The sequence below is a fragment of the Cebidichthys violaceus genome, unplaced genomic scaffold (genome assembly GCF_023349555.1).
Source record: "Cebidichthys violaceus isolate CVI_PGR_0920_01 unplaced genomic scaffold, fCebVio1.0.p SCAF_2, whole genome shotgun sequence".
NCBI lineage: Eukaryota > Metazoa > Chordata > Actinopteri > Perciformes > Stichaeidae > Cebidichthys > Cebidichthys violaceus.
This window is the reverse complement of record NW_027176372.1, coordinates 17307782-17324715: the sequence shown is the minus strand read 5'-3', so window position 1 is coordinate 17324715 and position 16934 is coordinate 17307782. Positions and strand designations below refer to the sequence as shown.

Below are 16934 nucleotides of genomic sequence, written 5' to 3'. Positions count from 1 at the left end.
GGTCATTAGTTTTAATTCTTGATGTATTGCCAACCACACAAACACAGCATTGCCATTTGGTGTGGTCAGAAAGGGGCACCGTTATACCATGCAACAGGGAACTCGTGCGTTTAAAAAAAAAAAAAAAAAAAAAAAAAAAGGAAAAGAAAGGCTTTTCTTCAACTGTAGCGAGGTTTCACTTCTACTTTTGACTGGAGGTGAATGGAAAAACTAGCAGAGCTCTCCGTGATATTCTGCTCATTGTGTAAACTAAATTATTTTTTCTTGTTGACATTTGTCAATTTTGTGGGAGGCATTGACTAGGAAAAGATAAAAATTATGGAATTGGTTTCCACTCAAACACAACATTAAACAAACAGACTTAAGTCAGACCACAGACATATCCCATAGATGGCATCGTGGAAAATGCTTTTATTTCGCAGGTCAAAACAAAAAAAAAAAAACTGTTTGGGGCCACTCAGACAATTCACTCCTGCCTTAAACACTGTAATTCAAAGTCATTCTTGCAGAAAAGTAAGCGCATGATGGCTGAAAGTCAATCAATTTTAAGTGCCGGACAGCAGAGCGACGAGTGCTTTTGTTCAGACGTTCTCAGTGTCCTCTCACTTGAAGATCTTGCCCTGATTGAAGGCTTTACCCATGTGCTTAAAGTCACCCTCCCAGGCAAAGTACTCCGTCACCATGGTCTTGCACTCCTCGCTGTTTGGATCCAGCTTGCGCCAGTCATATGACTCGTAGTCGATCTGCCAGTCTGCAGATAGCTAGGAGGGGAATAAAAACATGTTATTATTAATGCGAGTGAATCACCTTCGGGTCTGATGAATTGATAATGTACCACAACTGATAATCAGATGATTTTCCTGTACACAATAATTGGACCATCACATGGTGTGCATTGAAATGCAAACTTCGAGAGCTTCGGTCTATGCTTTAACAAATTCAAGAACGTCAAGCTAGAACATGGTCTCATGCAATCTGTTCAATTGTGAGCTGCAGTCTAATTTAGTCATGTGACTTAATTTAGCAAAAGACAAAAGCCCAAACAGCATAGAAGACACTCATCAACCTAAAACATCTATTATTTAGATTTTGGAAATCATTTGTGCCCATAGCATGAACCAGCCTTTAACTCACTACACAGAGATGACTGGGATGAACATGGTCTCTAGTTTCTCTTCCCCTGTCAGATTAAGACTTGGTGCCATGACTGGACACTGCCTTGCCCAAAGACGGGGGATCTAAATGATTCAATCAAACATGTTGTCACTCAGGAAACACTGGTTTAATGTTTAGCCGCAGCAGTTTGTTTTAGCAACTTATGCACATGAACGACTGACCAAATCAGTGTGTCAAACTCAAGCACTACATGCTTGAGGGTGAGGATGTTATCAGGTCAGGACTTCGTGGAAAAGGTGTCTGTCCCCGTCAGAACTTACAGGGAAGGCCAGGTCCTGGCCTCTGAAGATCCAGATGCCAGAGATGCTGCTGTCGTTGTTGCTGCCAAATAAGATGACGCTAGCGAAAGCATTCTTTCGGAGTTTGTCCAGGCGCTGGAACATACCTGTGAAGAACATGGAGAGATTTAAGACATTAAATCAATAGAAACAAGTCAAAACATAAAAACTAAACACCTTTAGAGTAGTTCTCTTTATGTCTTTTTTTCTGTGCCCATAGCATGAACCAGCCTTTAACTCACTAAACAGAGATGACTGGGATGAACATGGTCTCTAGTTTCTCTTCCCCTGTCAGATTAAGACATAGTGCCATGAAGGGACACCGCCTTGCCCAAAGACGGGGGACCATATGCTTCCCCCCCACATGAAGGGGGGTTGCCTGATTCTACAACTATTAAGAAGCAACAGCAAAGATTTCAAAATTGAATTATTCCTAAAACAAGCACAAGCGTTGATCATCAACTAAACCTGGTTTGTTATGCATTCTCTGAGCATGATCTTAATGAACACAGAAGAGCTCTGCTACACAGAAATACGGGCCAAAACCACCCAGGAACCTGGTTTGTTATGCATTCTCTGAGCATGATCTTAATGAACACAGAAGAGCTCTGCTACACAGAAATACGGGCCAAAACCACCCAGGAACCTGGTTTATGCCACTTAAGAATCTACACTAAGCCTCCAGAAGATTCATAATTCTAGCTTAACTTGCAACCCATTTATTAATCATTAAGAAACAACCTTCAAGTAAGGCTTGATTCACATTGTGATACTATAAAACAAACACGATGTGCGCCACTTTTAACAAAAACAGACTATTGTTTTCAGACTATGGGAGCAAACCTGAACAAATGACGGAAACTCACACCAACACATGAATCAGTCTTCGCAGACAAAATTCACAGTATTGTTGCTCCAATAAGCAGGACTGGGAAAAAAAGAAGAAGTGTGATTCACTTTTGATTTATGGCGTCTGGTTAAACAGCTGCTGCAGAGTCTCACCTGAGATCAGGTTGCAGCTCTTGAAGGTAAGCGTGAGCTCCTCAGGATATTTGTACTGGCAGTACCAGATCGAGTAACCCTCATGGTCAAAGTTCTCCCAGAAGTGGGGAATGGCAACTGTCAGGGTGTCCTCGTTGGAATACTTTCTCTTGAACTCGTCCATGACAAATGCACTAGAAAAGAATAAAAGGGAAAATAAGATTGGGTCATAACTATATATCCATTGTATTTTGACAATATTCTGTATAATGCAGCACAAAACAAAAATCACACTGCACCTGAAATATATTAGAATAGAGTAGCCTATCAAAGTATGCTCCCCATATTCTTACACGTTTGTAATTGAAATGATAGACGAACATTTTTTGACAAACTAGCATAAGGGCCCGTGTCATTATAGCCTGGGGAGCGCTTCATCCTATCGTTTTATGGAAAGAGAGCGCTGAGGCTTATTATTATTTTTATCTTTTTATGACAACATATCACCACCCACTACTGTTTTATGATTTACAACTAGCATCGGCCCTTTGAGGTTTATTATCCATTTCGGCTACAATATATTTGCGTGACATGTTTTTTTTCCCCCCATGAGCATAACCGGATGCTGGCCTTTACACGTTGTATGGATGACCTCATCGCCGCACCGTTTGACGGCCGAAAGATTAGAGCAAGAAGCACAACGCTCACCAGCAACATTGTGTGTCCACCGGAATGATCCGCTCCCACAGAAGAGCCGTTTGGTCTTTGTCATAATAGCGTCTGTCTGATATACAAGGCTCAGGATAAACAGTGCTTTTAAAAAGTCAACAGTGCTTTTCTGAAAAATTTATATTTTTAGCTAGAAGTATTCGAAGCAGCTACACAAAAAAGGCAGAACACTAAAAGATTAAATAAATAAAACACTTGGTGCATTTAGCAGCTCCAACGATTTTCAGCACCGACATCATTGACTAATCGTCACAGCCCTAGTCATAAAGGACACGACTAGATGCATCACTGCATGTTTGGGTAAACGTTGACTTCTTAATTACCCCTGCACACCCATTTATTTCTGCAATTTAGAAGAAAAAAATGATTTTGAAAAAAAGAGCATTGCTGCCCGCCTACTTAAGTTGTAGGAGGTGGAAAACTGAGCCACTACGGACTACTTGCACAACTTAACATGTCTTACAGAGAAATGCTTCTCTGTAGAACTGTAGCTCTTGAGGTTTAATCTGGTTTGTGCCCATAGCATGAACCAGCCTTTAACTCACTACACAGAGATGACTGGGATGAACATGGTCTCTAGTTTCTCTTCCCCTGTCAGATTAAGACCTGGTGCCATGACTGGACACTGCCTTGCCCAAAGACGGGGGATAAACAGTTTTTTTGATTGGATGCACAAAATAGGGTCAATAATCTGTTGAAGTGATCAACTGGCAACCTGCAGACTATTGGCTCACCATCTCTACAGTATTAGCTGAAGTGTGAGGAGCCACATGCTTTAGACAAGGAACTCATGAAGATCTTTTTACCTCTTTGCCAGGTGTGCAAAGGGGTCCTTGGCTTTGGGTTCAGCAGCCAAAGCGGCATCACATTCATCGATCTCCTCCTCTGGGGCAGGCTTCTTCTCTTCCTTTTTCTTTTCCTTCTTCTCCTGGGGCTTGGCTGCCTCTTTCCCGCCCTTCTCTTTCTTGGGTGGCGTCTCTTTCTTAGGCTGCATCTCGGCAAACTTCTTGGCTGGAGAAACGGAACAAGTTCTGTCTTATTTCAATTACCTGAGGGAAGTCTCTTGTTACTGTGCCCATAGCATGAACCAGCCTTTAACTCACTAAACAGAGATGACTGGGATGAACATGGTCTCTAGTTTCTCTTCCCCTGTCAGATTAAGACTTGGTGCCATGACTGGACACTGCCTTGCCCAAAGACTGGGGACCCTGCGTTTCCTTCAAAGAGTTGAGCTTCGTTTCTATCTAGGTCTTTGGAGATGAATTGTGAAATACGGCAAGACATCGGCCTTTTCATTAAAAAGGGACTTTTCTGTCACTGAAAGTGACTCAGCATTTCATTTACATTTTATAAAATAGCTGTGTTTGTCAAATGCCATCCAGTTATTTTGGTGCAATCCTTTAACCACAACCACATATCTTTATCTGCAGATTTAACTTCATTTTTAGGAGACATGTAAACAGAATGCAGCCCATCCAAAAGATTTAGTTACACATCTTTGTTCTCACTTAAACTGAAAAATGTGAACGTATCTGTTGAAAGGCAGGTGCATGTCACATTTTATCTTTTAAATTACACCGGGTTCTCCAGCAGCGTGCTCAATGTGCGTCTTCTGATCTCACTGGCGACTACTCACCATCGAACTGGGCCATCTTTTCACACAGCTTGACCTCCCCAAGGACAGTCTTGAATTGGGGCTGGTTGACACAGGTGACAAACCAGCGAGTCACGTTGGGGTAAGGCTGACGGAAGGAAGGCTCGAGGACCTACAGGGGACAGAGGTGTGTTAGGTCCTCCCGGAGAGCATCCCAACTCAAATACTACTCATTCATTGCAAGTGCTGCAACAAGAACATAATATTTATTATTAACAGTGTGTAACCGTTACGTGCCGTGTGTATGCCAAACCTGTTTGTAGAGCCAGACCATGGAGCATGCCACAGTGATGTCAGCCAGGCTGACCCTCTCCCCCACCAGGAAGGTACGGGTGTTCAGGTGCTGGTTCAGCACAGTAAGGGCCCTCTTCACGTCCTCCTTGGCCTGCTCTGTGGCCTAGACAGACCCAGACGGAAGAATGATTATGCAAAATTAAACATAAAATCTATGACAACTACAGCGCAAGCCACTCTGGCCAACTAAAATGGTTACCAACCTCCCACCACAGCTAACAAAATCCACATTCAAGTCTTTAGCGTAACCAGAAAATGCTGAGCTGCAAACCTGCTTGTTGAACTGCATGATTCCCAGAGTGGGGAAGACCCATGCGCTGGCTGGTGGGATGATCTCCGAGTCAGCGAAGCTCACCCACTGCAGCACCTGGGCAGCGGCCTGGGGAGTGGCACCGCGCAGGGCATCATTGCTCACTGTGAGTGAAAGGTGAATATCTTTAATCATAATGTCATACCATTCTATATTTTGTACACTGAGCGCACAGACAAGTTTGTTTTCATGGCATTAACGATGCATTGCAGTATTAATGTATTGCCTTCAACAGCATGCTTCACAAGCAGTTTCAGGTGCAGGCTAGTTACAAAGTCTGATGTATGCAGCAAACATTTAACCGGTCTATCAGGTATAACTATTAATTAATTACACAGCAAAAGGAAAACAATGTTGGTGATTATCACCGAGAACAATTTAAATGATTGTTGGGACAGTGTAAAAAAGAAAGTCTGGAGCCTTGTACACCAGCTGCTATAATTAAACAAGGATTTGTATCGACTAATATGGATCATCACTGATCGGCAACAAAAAAAAGATGTGATCATGGATCTCTTAAAGTTATATTTGCTCCTTTTCCCCTTTTGTGAAACTATTAAAACTTAAGCAGTTCTGTCTTATCTCAATTACCTGAGGGAAGTCTCTTGTTACTGTGCCCATAGCATGAACCAGCCTTTAACTCACTACACAGAGATGACTGGGATGAACATGGTCTCTAGTTTCTCTTCCCCTGTCAGATTAAGACTTGGTGCCATGACTGGACACTGCCTTGCCCAAAGACTGGGGATCATCCATTTCCTCCAAAGAGTTGAGCTTTGTTTCTATCTAGGTCTTTGGAGATGAATTGTGAAATATGGCAAGACATTGGTTTTTGATTGAAACGGGACTTTTGTCACTGAAAGTGATTCAGTATTTAATTTACATTTATGTAACACTTTAAAAATAAGTTTGTCAAATGCCATCCAGTTACTTTGGTGCAATTCTTTAACTACAACCATTTATCTTCCTCACATTTAAAGAATGCAAATTTAACTTGTAACAAACATGTAAACAGAATACAGCCTATCTATTTGTCTATCTTCGTAGACAAAGAAAAGACGACGATCTGGAGCCTTGTAGACCAGCTGCTATAATTAAACAAGGATTTGTATCGACCAATATGGACCGGCAACAAAAAACCTGATCAGGGATCTATAAAGTTATATTGGCTCCTTCTCCGCTGATCCGATCCGTTGGACCTCTGAAGACTGGATTCAATGCATGTGTGCATGGACCCATGACACGCACATGATAGAGCACAGTGACCTGCGCCACATAAGCTAGCTAATATTTTTAAGTTTATGCAATTTATGAATTTGAATTGTTGGCGGACTCGTGCGACGACCACCACAAATTCTTAACATGTGGGGGAAACCCCAGAGAAACTGTCCCTTAAACCTAACGGCATTTACTCTGCTTCCTTTAAAACTTAAGGTTATCAATAAATATGGACCTATTGGATGCACACCAAGATGAATAGTGCATAAGACACTTCAGTTAACCATGCGATTACTAATAAAAACTAATAACTTACAGTAGTGAGCAATGGCATTACTCTCAAACAGACAGAAACCATCATCTCCCTGGTAGGCAGGTACCTACAAACAATGGCAGAATTCAAGAATGATTTAACACATTTCTACCGTGAACATGTGTTTTTTTTGGTTGTAGGTTTTTAAAAAAGGTCCTACAAGCCCATCATAACCACACCAACCTTGCCCAGTGGGAAGTTGTTGATGAAGGCAGGAGTGCGGTTCGTCTGCCCGAAGGTGAAGGCAGGGGAGTTGCTGGCGACTTTGAGGCGAGCCCCACTGTACTGGGCTGCAATCTGGGCCTTGAAGGCCCGCCAGTTCTCTGGGTACGTGTACAGAGTCTGGAGAGGGGGAGAAAATAGCAATTGTTTAACTTAAAATACACATGATTTCAGCATGCATGCATGCATCACATATTTGCTAGCATGTGGAACAGAAGTTGAGGTTTTCATGCCAATATCTCACAATGGTTTGATACCAAAGCATGTTTTCTGGCTGTATTCTAGTTCTATTGCATTACAATATAATATGAAAGGTCTTGACACATCTATGAAAATAGGAGTGGTGCGTTAAATAAAGCCACAGAACCAGTGTGAGAGATAGCTTGGTCTGGTAGAGTTCTTGACATAAATGGATGATGCTAACCAAACCTGGACGCACTGCCATTTAAACGGACTAGGCACGAATGGGAGCAGGGTGAAGCTGGAGTCTAGTTTATTTAGATAAAACTAATGGCTACCGAGGCCAAATGTACGTTAACGTACGTCAACTACGAACAACTATTGTTTCACGTGGTTTTTAGCTTGCTTTAAATACTAACTAATGCTAGCTACCGATACCGGTAATATAGCTTTAGCCAAAGGCAGTACCGGTTTGTCGAAAGCCTCCAAACACAGGATATAAACACTAAGGTTGTGCGAAATTACCTCCAACAATACATTTTTACAGCTTGAAAACAGCCACGGTAACGTGGCACAAGCCTGGGTCGGAAGAGGAGCGTCATTCACTGTGAATGCTACGTCAGGATAGCAAAAAGCTAACCTTAGTTTATACGAACACTGAATGAAATTCTTCGTAAATACGGCCAATAACTGCTACTTAACAAACCGAAAGCATCGTTTACGTTAAAAGCTACTCAATAGCAGTGCAGATGGGCCTGATTTACGACGGATTGCGCCAGGAAAGATACAAGAGAAACCCCAAATGTGCATCTTTCCATCTTACTCACCCCCGCCGCCATCTTCAGGACGAGAGAAAGAAAGAACGAGCGCTCTGCTGACGTATTTACGTCCGTGAGTCGTGCGCGTACTTGCGAAGTTTCCGCGTTCACGTTTCGCCTCGTGTCATATACAGACAGGGTGATGCTTTGCCACATCACACAGATGCAGTTGAGCATCAAGTCTCTTTGCAGATTAAGAAAGAGCATTGCTCTGACATATTAACATGCTGGGACATTTAAAAACCGATACAAAGATATAACAAATAAAATACTTTATTACAGTCAGTGTACAAAAAACAAAAACGTATAGTTGAGATAGAAATTGTGAATTCTACAAAGAAACAATACATGTTCTGCTTCTGCATTGTATGCCATCTTGCTATAGATTTAGCAAACATTATCCTGGATTTTCTCTGACTCTTACACTAGTTCCAATAAAACAAATGTAAGCTGTGCAGCATTAGAACAAAATGAGGTCGCTATGGGGCTTCTCCACCTGTCACCATATCGATCAATGTAGAAAAATATTAATTTTAACAACAAAATCACTAAGCTACTACATAAATGTCCCATGTGGAGTGTGCTCCCTCTGGGCCGAATCAGCTCACAAGACCTGGAAGTAGAGAAGGCAAGTTAAAGAATAATTTATAAAAACAGAAAATAAGACATTTGAAGCTGTATCACATTATTGTGCAGAATAATTTCACATTGACGAACAGATTCAGAACCTGTATGACTATATTCTGTGTAATACTCACCCAGATAATCATCCATGAGAGAACCGATAGCAAACTGAAAAACAAGAGAAAAGCTTGTTTTTAAACTTATCCTATATTAAGACACAGTACATCACTTTTATAAACTACTGTGTAACATCTGATCCAAAGAAGAAAAATACTTACAATGTCATTCTTGTCCACTCTTGTTCCCACAATCTTTAGCCTAATCTCATCATCTTGCTGGATTACAATGTCCTTGACAAGAGGAGAAGAAAACATCCAAGACTCAGGAACAGTAAAATAATAAGAGCACAACAGCACTGTAACTACTTTGTATACAGAATGTATGACATTATACTTTTACTTCACTCTTGCTTTATTATGTTTTCTAAAAAATAACTTTGTTTACTCCAGCGTTACTATAATTACCTGGATTTGTGGTGATCTATTCAATTAAAAACTGGTGTGTAATAGTGATACCTTTTTAACCTTCCAGCTGGTAATAAGTAATAATTAATGAATTCTTACCTCATCAACTGTCTTATAACAAGGAGGATTGGAGTTGGGGTCGAACTCCATTTCTGAAGGGATGGACTGAAAAAACAAAGTTTCTTGTGAGATAAAGATTAGAGATCAACCGATAGTGGACTTTTAAAGGCAGATAGAATAACAACAGTTTGGAACAGGAATTAGCTGACATCTTATTAATCGGCCACATCAAACTCAAAGTAATAAATATCTTAAACTGAACATCAGACTCAAAGTAATTAAAAAAGTAATCTGGAACTGAACATCAAAGCATACATTTATTTTGAAAGAACAAAAGTGAAAGTTTTAGTTGAAGTTTATGACATGCTTTACTTCTGTCAGCAATTTTGCATCAGCAGTTTTTAATAAACCATTTTTTGTCATTACAAATGTAATCATGAGTAAAAGAACATCCTGTGTGTAAGTGGATCGATTACATCATTGGAATATGTTTTATTCATTTGCAATGGCCGATGCCCTCTTCTGGGGCTTATGACTGGCCAGGATTATTAAATGACACTCATTAATGTTCATGCATATTCCCGAGGTAAGGAGGATCCTTAAGTGTGCGATTTCATTTTATTTCATGAATAGTTATGTGTCTGGATTTGGAGAAGAGAATGTTACTTGTTAAATAAGTAACAGTAGAATGATTTATGTTCCTCCCTGTCTGCCATCGTGGACAAAGAGCACATAGTGTTGCGTTATATATTCAAGAAGTAACTTTTGTGTGGAGAAATAAACTGAATATGGTTTGTCAATGGTGATGTATGTCCCCGTATGACTGGTGGCGGTTGTGCAGCCATGAGCCACAATCAGAGCCAAGTTCAACTGATGACAATTATATGAAAAATGTCAGATTAATCGATCCACGTCTAACAAAGAGGATATAAATCAAAGAGCCTATAAAAGCTAACCGTTTCGGTCACAACTATACATTTTATGCTGACTCACGTGGCGAGAGATGAAGCAGGACATGGGACCAATTTCTGTGAACAATCCAACCTGCAAGAAACAGAGAAAAATACGGGTCAAATATATATAAAGACACAAAATAAAAATATCCATTATCAGCTACTTATCAACATCAACCACTACAGAAGCATCAACTCTCCACTGGAGGCACAGTTACTATGATAAAGTTAAAAGATGTGATCATTAACCAATATCAAATTATCTTTGCCATTATCTAAATTACCTTTATGATTAATATTACAAAGCACCTTGTTTTACTTTTTAACAACATGAGTTATATCCATTAAAATAGCCAGTTACATTACTGTGTTGAGTTTTCAGAAGTAAATGTACACATTTTAGTATTAGAAAACTAGATAAAAAGCAGTGCCGTGTCGAGATATTATAGTATCAATATGTCAGATTTCACATGCCAGTAAGCTGTATTGTCCCTTACCTTGTTGACCTGAGTGACCACAGCGTCAACCACCTCCCCTTTAAACGGGCGGAACACAATGGCCTTGTACTTGACGGGGTAGAGGACAAACCCTCTCCCCGGTTGTATTACACCTGCCCCGATGTTGTCAATGGTGGTGACTGCGATGACAAAGCCATACCTGAAGGAGGAACACACACAAATCAATAACATGTGGGAATATAAATGCAAAGGTAATAACTTCCTCCCTGATCTGTTGCCTTTGATTGTGTTTTTGTTAATGCAATGTATTCCATTGCAAATGGTTTCAATTCACTACACTTTAGTAACACATGTTACAACCTACAGTTATGCATCATTCCACTGAAATGACAGGTGAACTTGAGTCTCGCAGCTACTCACTTGCCAGTGCAGGTACCCTCCACTTCTGTGAACAGCTTCTGCTTCACGGTGTTGAGGAGGTTAGGGCCAAAATACCTCGGATGTAGTAAGATTTCATGCTCCAAAGAAATCTGATAACACAAAACAATACACGCATTATAAGACACCGCTTGCATTGATGATGCGGGTTGCACACTGTTATAGATGTTATATTATTTTATGGTATGCATGTGATCCTACGGTGGCCGCCACACTGCATCTGGTTAATCAAAAGCGTGGAGGATTCTGAGAAGTTTAGTTGAGCTACAATAGCTACGTTAACCGATCAAGCTAGTCACACATTGATAAATCAAAACACCACTACACTGCTAACAGCCGGCTCGTACACGGAGGGTATTACACATACTTACATGGTAAAACATGTTGCTGTAATGTTCAATTCGTAATTCTTTTTTGTTTTGATAAATTATCCAAAGCGTCTTGACAGAAACCGCCGCTCATTCGCGACCGTTCGCTTCTAAGTCATTTCCGGGGCAAAGGGTAGATAGATGGGATTTTGTTGCTGCCAGTGCGCTCCATACTGACTCCTGGCGACGAGGAGGGGTACTGCATGAGAGTGGTGACAGATCATAATGTAGGGACAGATCATAGACTGTGTATAAAGACAGATTATAGACTGTATATAGGGACAGTTTATAGACTGTATATAGAGACAGTTTATAGACTGTATATAGGGACAGATCATAGACTGTATATAGGGACAGATCATATACTGTAGGGACAGATCATAGACTGTATATAGGGACAGATTATAGACTGTATATAGGGACAGATCATAGACTGTATATAGGGACAGATTATAGACGGTATAGGGACAGATTATAGACTGTATATAGGGACAGATCATAGACTGTGTATAGGGACAGATCATAGACTGTATATAGGGACAGATTATAGACTGTATATAGGGACAGATTATAGACAGTATAGGGACAGATTATAGACTGTATATAGGGACAGATCATAGACTGTATATAGGGACAGATTATAGACGGTATAGGGACAGATTATAGACTGTATATAGGGACAGATCATAGACTGTGTATAGGGACAGATCATAGACTGTATATAGGGACAGATCATAGACTGTGTATAGGGACAGATCATAGACTGTGTATAGGGACAGATCATAGACTGTGTACAGGGACAGATCATAGACTGTGTATAGGGACAGATCATAGACTGTATATAGGGACAGACCGTACAGACCTGAGACCAACCAACTTGACGGTTGTGTCTAGAATGTAACCCACAAGTTGCAAAACTCCCACGATAATGTTTAGGATATTTTTGCAACTCGTGGGTACAGGGCCCTTCAAATTCACGCCCCTCTCTTGAAACAGAGGCAGGTTTTTTTTAATCTTTTTTATATAGCCAACATTGCAGCAGGAGCCAAATACAAGAAGGGACAGAAGAGACAATGTGTTAATAACTAGGCAAAGGCCGGGTCACTGTGGACTGAAACAATGGGCTGGTTATGGTGGGTAAGCATCCAGATGGAAGCTGTGAGGATGATTACAAACTGTAAAGCACTCCTTTATGGAGCACCAGCTATCACAGAGAGATAAGCATCACGCCATACGGAGCTGTCAATAAGAGGAATAACAGATCATTCATGTGAGTCAATTCTCACCGTTGGAAATTGTGAAACAACAGAATCTGTAATCAATTTTTCAACATTGTATTGGACTCTAATAATAAAAATTACGCAAAATAACCGTGGAGAGCAGCAACAGGCCGTGGCTGCGTCTAGTCTGCCGCAAATTAAATCGAAGAAGAAGAAAAAGAATTATGGGCGTGACTCAGTACGACTCTATGATTGGCTGTTTGACTTGACTCACAACATCAACGAAGTAAAAACAATGATGTCACTGACAGAAGGAAAGACTGATAAATAATATATATTTTTACCAAACTTCAGTTTTACCAGACTTCAGTAAAGTGGGAAGACTTGAAACTAGCGTTACCCGAGCAAACCGTCTGTTTTTGACGCTCCTCTTTCGGACTGAAATGGCGAACACTCTCGTGTCGAAGTTGTTTCGTCCCCATATGTTCACACAGCTGGTAAGTTATCGATTATGTTTCCACTGAGCTCTGCCAATGCTGTTTCCTGCATGACTCGTGTGACTCTCCTGTCTTCCGTCCAGGCGTCTCTCCGGTCGGTTTGCGTGCCTCGACAGAAGGCAGCGGGGATCAGGCTTCTCTCCAGCGATCCGCCGCCACCGGAGAACATCAGTCGGTATCCAATTCCGTACAAGAAAGATCTGCCGTATGATATAGTAGAGCTCATGGAGGAAGTTGAGTCAAAGGTATAAAAACAAAAAGACAGAACGTATTAAACTCTTCAGATCGACTCTCATTTTACCTGCTAAACTTCCTATTTATTTCTTTACAGGGAGGCTTTTTGCCCAATGTCTTCAAAGCCCTTTCTCATAGACCAGCAGAGTTCAGAGCCTTCTTTGCGTACTACAATGAACTAATGAACAAAGAGACAGGTAGGTGTGTGTGTGTGTGTGTGTGTGTGTGTGTGTGTGTGTGTGTGTGTGTGTGTGTGTGTGTGTGTGTGTGTGTGTTATGTTTCTCTGTGGTGGCAGTAGATGCAAGTGGTGTTACTCTGGAGCGGTGATAGATAGGCGTCCTGGGGACAGCGCTTGGGCTCCTGAAACATGCTCCAGGGCCCCTAAACACTCCAATGCAGCATTCACACTTTACCCCTTATCCAGCTACTAGGTCACACCTCCCATCATCCACCACTTAAAGTAAGCCAAGATGTTATTTTTCTTCCTTTTTGTAGGCAGTATGCGGACTCCTTTTACAAGGCTGCACCCTGTTTGGCTTTTGTTATGTACTGTATTCCGCAGGGCTCTGTGGGGCTTGGTGTGCAACCAGTGTAAGGGTGATCAGACATACAGATTCAATAATGCAGGCTGAATCTTGACTCTCACAGGATCTCTGCACAGATCATTCACATTTTTTAGGTAGGCTTAGTTAGTTATTGGATAACCACGATCTGGCTTTTCGTTAAATTTTAGCCATTTTGGCCTCTAAGCATTCACACTTACAATTTACAATACAAATCTCCCCTGAACAACACAATCAGGGGAGTGGCGCTAAAAACCTCAGCATTCTCTTCCCATCACCCTGTCTCTACTAAACTGAACATCATAAACTAGTTTTGTAGAGGAATGTTGTTTTTGGCGTTGTAGCCACTTCTTGAATATCATGGATCTGACGAAGTTCCTCTGTTGACTAAAACCAGCCAGCCAGCTCTGGTGCTGTGTACTTTCTGTGTATGTTTTTGTTGTTGTGTATGTTATTGTTTTCACAATTTCACATTAATATGATGTCTTCTGTCTTCCAGGCGGATTGACTAAGGCAGATCGTGAGCTGATTGTAGTAGCTACCAGTATCCACAACAAATGTCTTTACTGTGTGGTATCCCACAGTGCATTGCACCGCATCTACTCTAAGAAACCCACTCTTTGCGATCAGGTATAAACTTTACTTGATTTTTTTTTACTACTTACCTCTCCTTCACAGCAAAATTTTTTTTTTTTTTTGGTGATTCAAAAAAGTTATATATTAATTTAAATCACTTAAATTTCCCACTATGTCTAATTATCTACCTCCCTATTTCCACGCAGGTCGTCGTTAACTATGAGAATGCAGAGCTGTCACCTCGGGAGAGCGCCATGCTGGACTTTGCGATGGCTGTGTGTCGCAGCGACACCATTACAGAGCAGCATTTCCAGCCTTTGGAGGAAGTGGGCTTTGACCGCGAGGATGCGTGGGACATCGCTGCCATCGCTGCTTTCTTCGCCATGTCCAACCGGCTCGCCCACCTCACCGACATGAGGCCAAACATAGAATTTTATAACATGGGCCGTATACCAAAGGACAAGAGCAAAGACAAAGGGAAAGCTAAAGGGGAGTAAGATCACTGATATTTTAGTAAATGCCTCAAATCAATCAAAAGTCTCCTAAGTGTTATTTTGCCGGCCCTCCACTTTGAGCACAGCATGTCAAATTGAGGATTTTGCAAAGTATATGTGCTGTAGATGTAAATTGTGCTCATTTACATGACAAAGTGTGTGAATGTGTTGACGTGGCATACGTGGTTTTGTTGGTGTCTAATCTATATAATTTTTGGATTGTGTGGCTATAACTCTGGTTGCCATATAGTGGGGAAACTTCTTTTTTTTTTGCAGCTGGTTGTCCATTACATTACATTTACTGAAAATGTCATCGTTGTCTTCTAACTTCCATGTTTGTGTCTTATGAAACATAATCGCACGAAACTCATACTCTCAAGCCAGCTCCTTATTTCCTTGTTCACAAGTTGAGTGCTCGTTGTTGCTCAATGCGTTGTTACTGTGACTACCAGGAATAGTGTAAATATGTTACTGACATTGATTGTGTTGTAAATTTTAAAACTGCTTCTCAAAGCTTTCCCTTTATCTTTTAAATAAACTATTTTTCTTGATAATGTGAAAGTGTTGGCACTTATTTTTCTGAATTTACCTTTTTTTTGGGGGGGGGGGGGGAAATAGTTGATTTTAACAGATCACCTGTATCACAGTTAGCTGCTGGCAGGACGGCCAATGGTGGGACAGGTATAAATGAAGAAATCACAAAATGTTGGTGAAGTACTGTGTATCACTACCAGATGGCACCACACCCATGCATATATCGTGTGCATGTGTACACTGCTGAACTATGATTTAAAGATGAATGTGGTTTTATACCCCATAAGAGCTGCATATGTGAGCCATTAGTCAACACAGCCTTATACAGTAGAGAGAAATACATATTTATTTTCTATTATCAGTTAGGCTCACACATGATTGGTGCAATCGTAGCTGTCATTTTCTGTTGTTTTTTCATTGGAGATGTGATGAATCACTGTTCCTGATCTAATTTCTGTGTGCTAAACAACATTCTCTTATTTTCTGGCAACCTACTTTTAATGCTGATGTCTCCTGTGCTGTGTATTATCCACAGAGATACAAGTCAAACATGACTCCAGGCGTCACCTAAGGTTTGCTTTGCTGTGCATGTGTGAGTGACGTCGGAGTTACAAATACTGGGTGGCAATAAGAGCGCATGTGCAAATTCTCTTATTTTTGCGTGTGCATTTGAAAAAAAACCTCATTCACTTTGATATTTAGGAGTTATGTGTTTGGTTGTGAACAAAGCTCTGGGGAACGACAGTCCAAAATAATCCAAATTATGTATTGGAATTAACATGTTGAGTGACATTCTGAAAGTCACCCAGACTCTGAAGGTCATCCAAACTTGATGTTTTCTTCAGTGAGACACTTCAAGTATGCACACACTCGCACTGAATTCCACTGAGCTTAAGACACATTGTTAAATCATCTGAAACCTAACTTCAGGGCTTCTTCTGTCCTGTCCTTATCCACCTTAAGCGTCACATGTCTAAAGAACTGCTCTCTAACTCCTCATTGCACCAACCCTCCTGACCCCCATGTCTCTTATTAGTATTAAAAGGAGAAATCAGGCTCCAGAAAAGGCTAATTTATGGTCTGCTGCTGAAATAAATAGACAGATCATATGAAAACAAAGTTAATAGCTTTCAGGTGGAGGCTCTCACTCGTCTCTTATTGTAGTCTGTTACATTGATGGACAAAGTAATATGTCAAATGGCTGCATGATAGAGAGC

At 40.9% G+C, this 16934-nt stretch overlaps 3 protein-coding genes across 3 annotated transcripts; 1 reads left to right on the top strand and 2 right to left on the bottom strand.

Annotated features, from left to right (window-relative positions):
- Positions 1–382: 382 nt before the first annotated feature.
- On the bottom strand, positions 383–8251 carry eef1g (eukaryotic translation elongation factor 1 gamma). The gene is made up of 10 exons (XM_068714898.1): positions 8183–8251; positions 7137–7295; positions 6957–7020; positions 5384–5526; positions 5072–5215; positions 4801–4930; positions 3971–4175; positions 2457–2629; positions 1437–1561; positions 383–761 (listed from the first exon to the last, which is right to left on the bottom strand). Exons 1-10 carry the CDS (start codon positions 8192–8194, stop codon positions 603–605), a joined length of 1314 nt encoding a protein of 437 aa, XP_068570999.1. The 5' UTR covers positions 8195–8251; the 3' UTR covers positions 383–602.
- Positions 8252–8430: 179 nt separating this feature from the next.
- On the bottom strand, positions 8431–11716 carry polr2g (RNA polymerase II subunit G). Its single transcript, XM_068715450.1, has 8 exons — positions 11602–11716; positions 11213–11322; positions 10832–10991; positions 10375–10425; positions 9421–9486; positions 9076–9147; positions 8932–8965; positions 8431–8786 (listed from the first exon to the last, which is right to left on the bottom strand). Exons 1-8 carry the CDS (start codon positions 11611–11613, stop codon positions 8773–8775), a joined length of 519 nt encoding a protein of 172 aa, XP_068571551.1. The 5' UTR covers positions 11614–11716; the 3' UTR covers positions 8431–8772.
- Positions 11717–13082: 1366 nt separating this feature from the next.
- Positions 13083–15737, top strand: si:ch211-175m2.5 (uncharacterized protein LOC568697 homolog). Its single transcript, XM_068714897.1, has 5 exons — positions 13083–13315; positions 13399–13560; positions 13647–13746; positions 14613–14743; positions 14896–15737. Exons 1-5 carry the CDS (start codon positions 13262–13264, stop codon positions 15184–15186), a joined length of 738 nt encoding a protein of 245 aa, XP_068570998.1. The 5' UTR covers positions 13083–13261; the 3' UTR covers positions 15187–15737.
- The last annotated feature ends 1197 nt before the right edge of the window (positions 15738–16934 follow it).

What these genes read in the sequence shown, in the direction of transcription:
- eef1g (XM_068714898.1), bottom strand. An exon ending in GAGCTGCAACCTGATCTCAG is followed by an intron (nt 1,562 to 2,456) that starts GTGAGACTCTGC and finishes TGTTCTTCACAG; the next exon opens with GTATGTTCCAGCGCCTGGAC. An exon ending in GCCAGGACCTGGCCTTCCCT is followed by an intron (nt 762 to 1,436) that starts GTAAGTTCTGAC and finishes TTCCCCTCCTAG; the next exon opens with CTATCTGCAGACTGGCAGAT.
- si:ch211-175m2.5 (XM_068714897.1), top strand. Translation starts at nt 13,262, where the DNA reads ATGGCGAACACTCTCGTGTCGAAGTTGTTTCGTCCCCATATGTTCACA. An exon ending in CCCATATGTTCACACAGCTG is followed by an intron (nt 13,316 to 13,398) that starts GTAAGTTATCGA and finishes TCTTCCGTCCAG; the next exon opens with GCGTCTCTCCGGTCGGTTTG. An exon ending in TGGAGGAAGTTGAGTCAAAG is followed by an intron (nt 13,561 to 13,646) that starts GTATAAAAACAA and finishes ATTTCTTTACAG; the next exon opens with GGAGGCTTTTTGCCCAATGT.
- polr2g (XM_068715450.1), bottom strand. An exon ending in TGGTCACTCAGGTCAACAAG is followed by an intron (nt 10,426 to 10,831) that starts GTAAGGGACAAT and finishes TGTTTCTTGCAG; the next exon opens with GTTGGATTGTTCACAGAAAT. An exon ending in GAGTGGACAAGAATGACATT is followed by an intron (nt 8,966 to 9,075) that starts GTAAGTATTTTT and finishes CTTGTTTTTCAG; the next exon opens with TTTGCTATCGGTTCTCTCAT.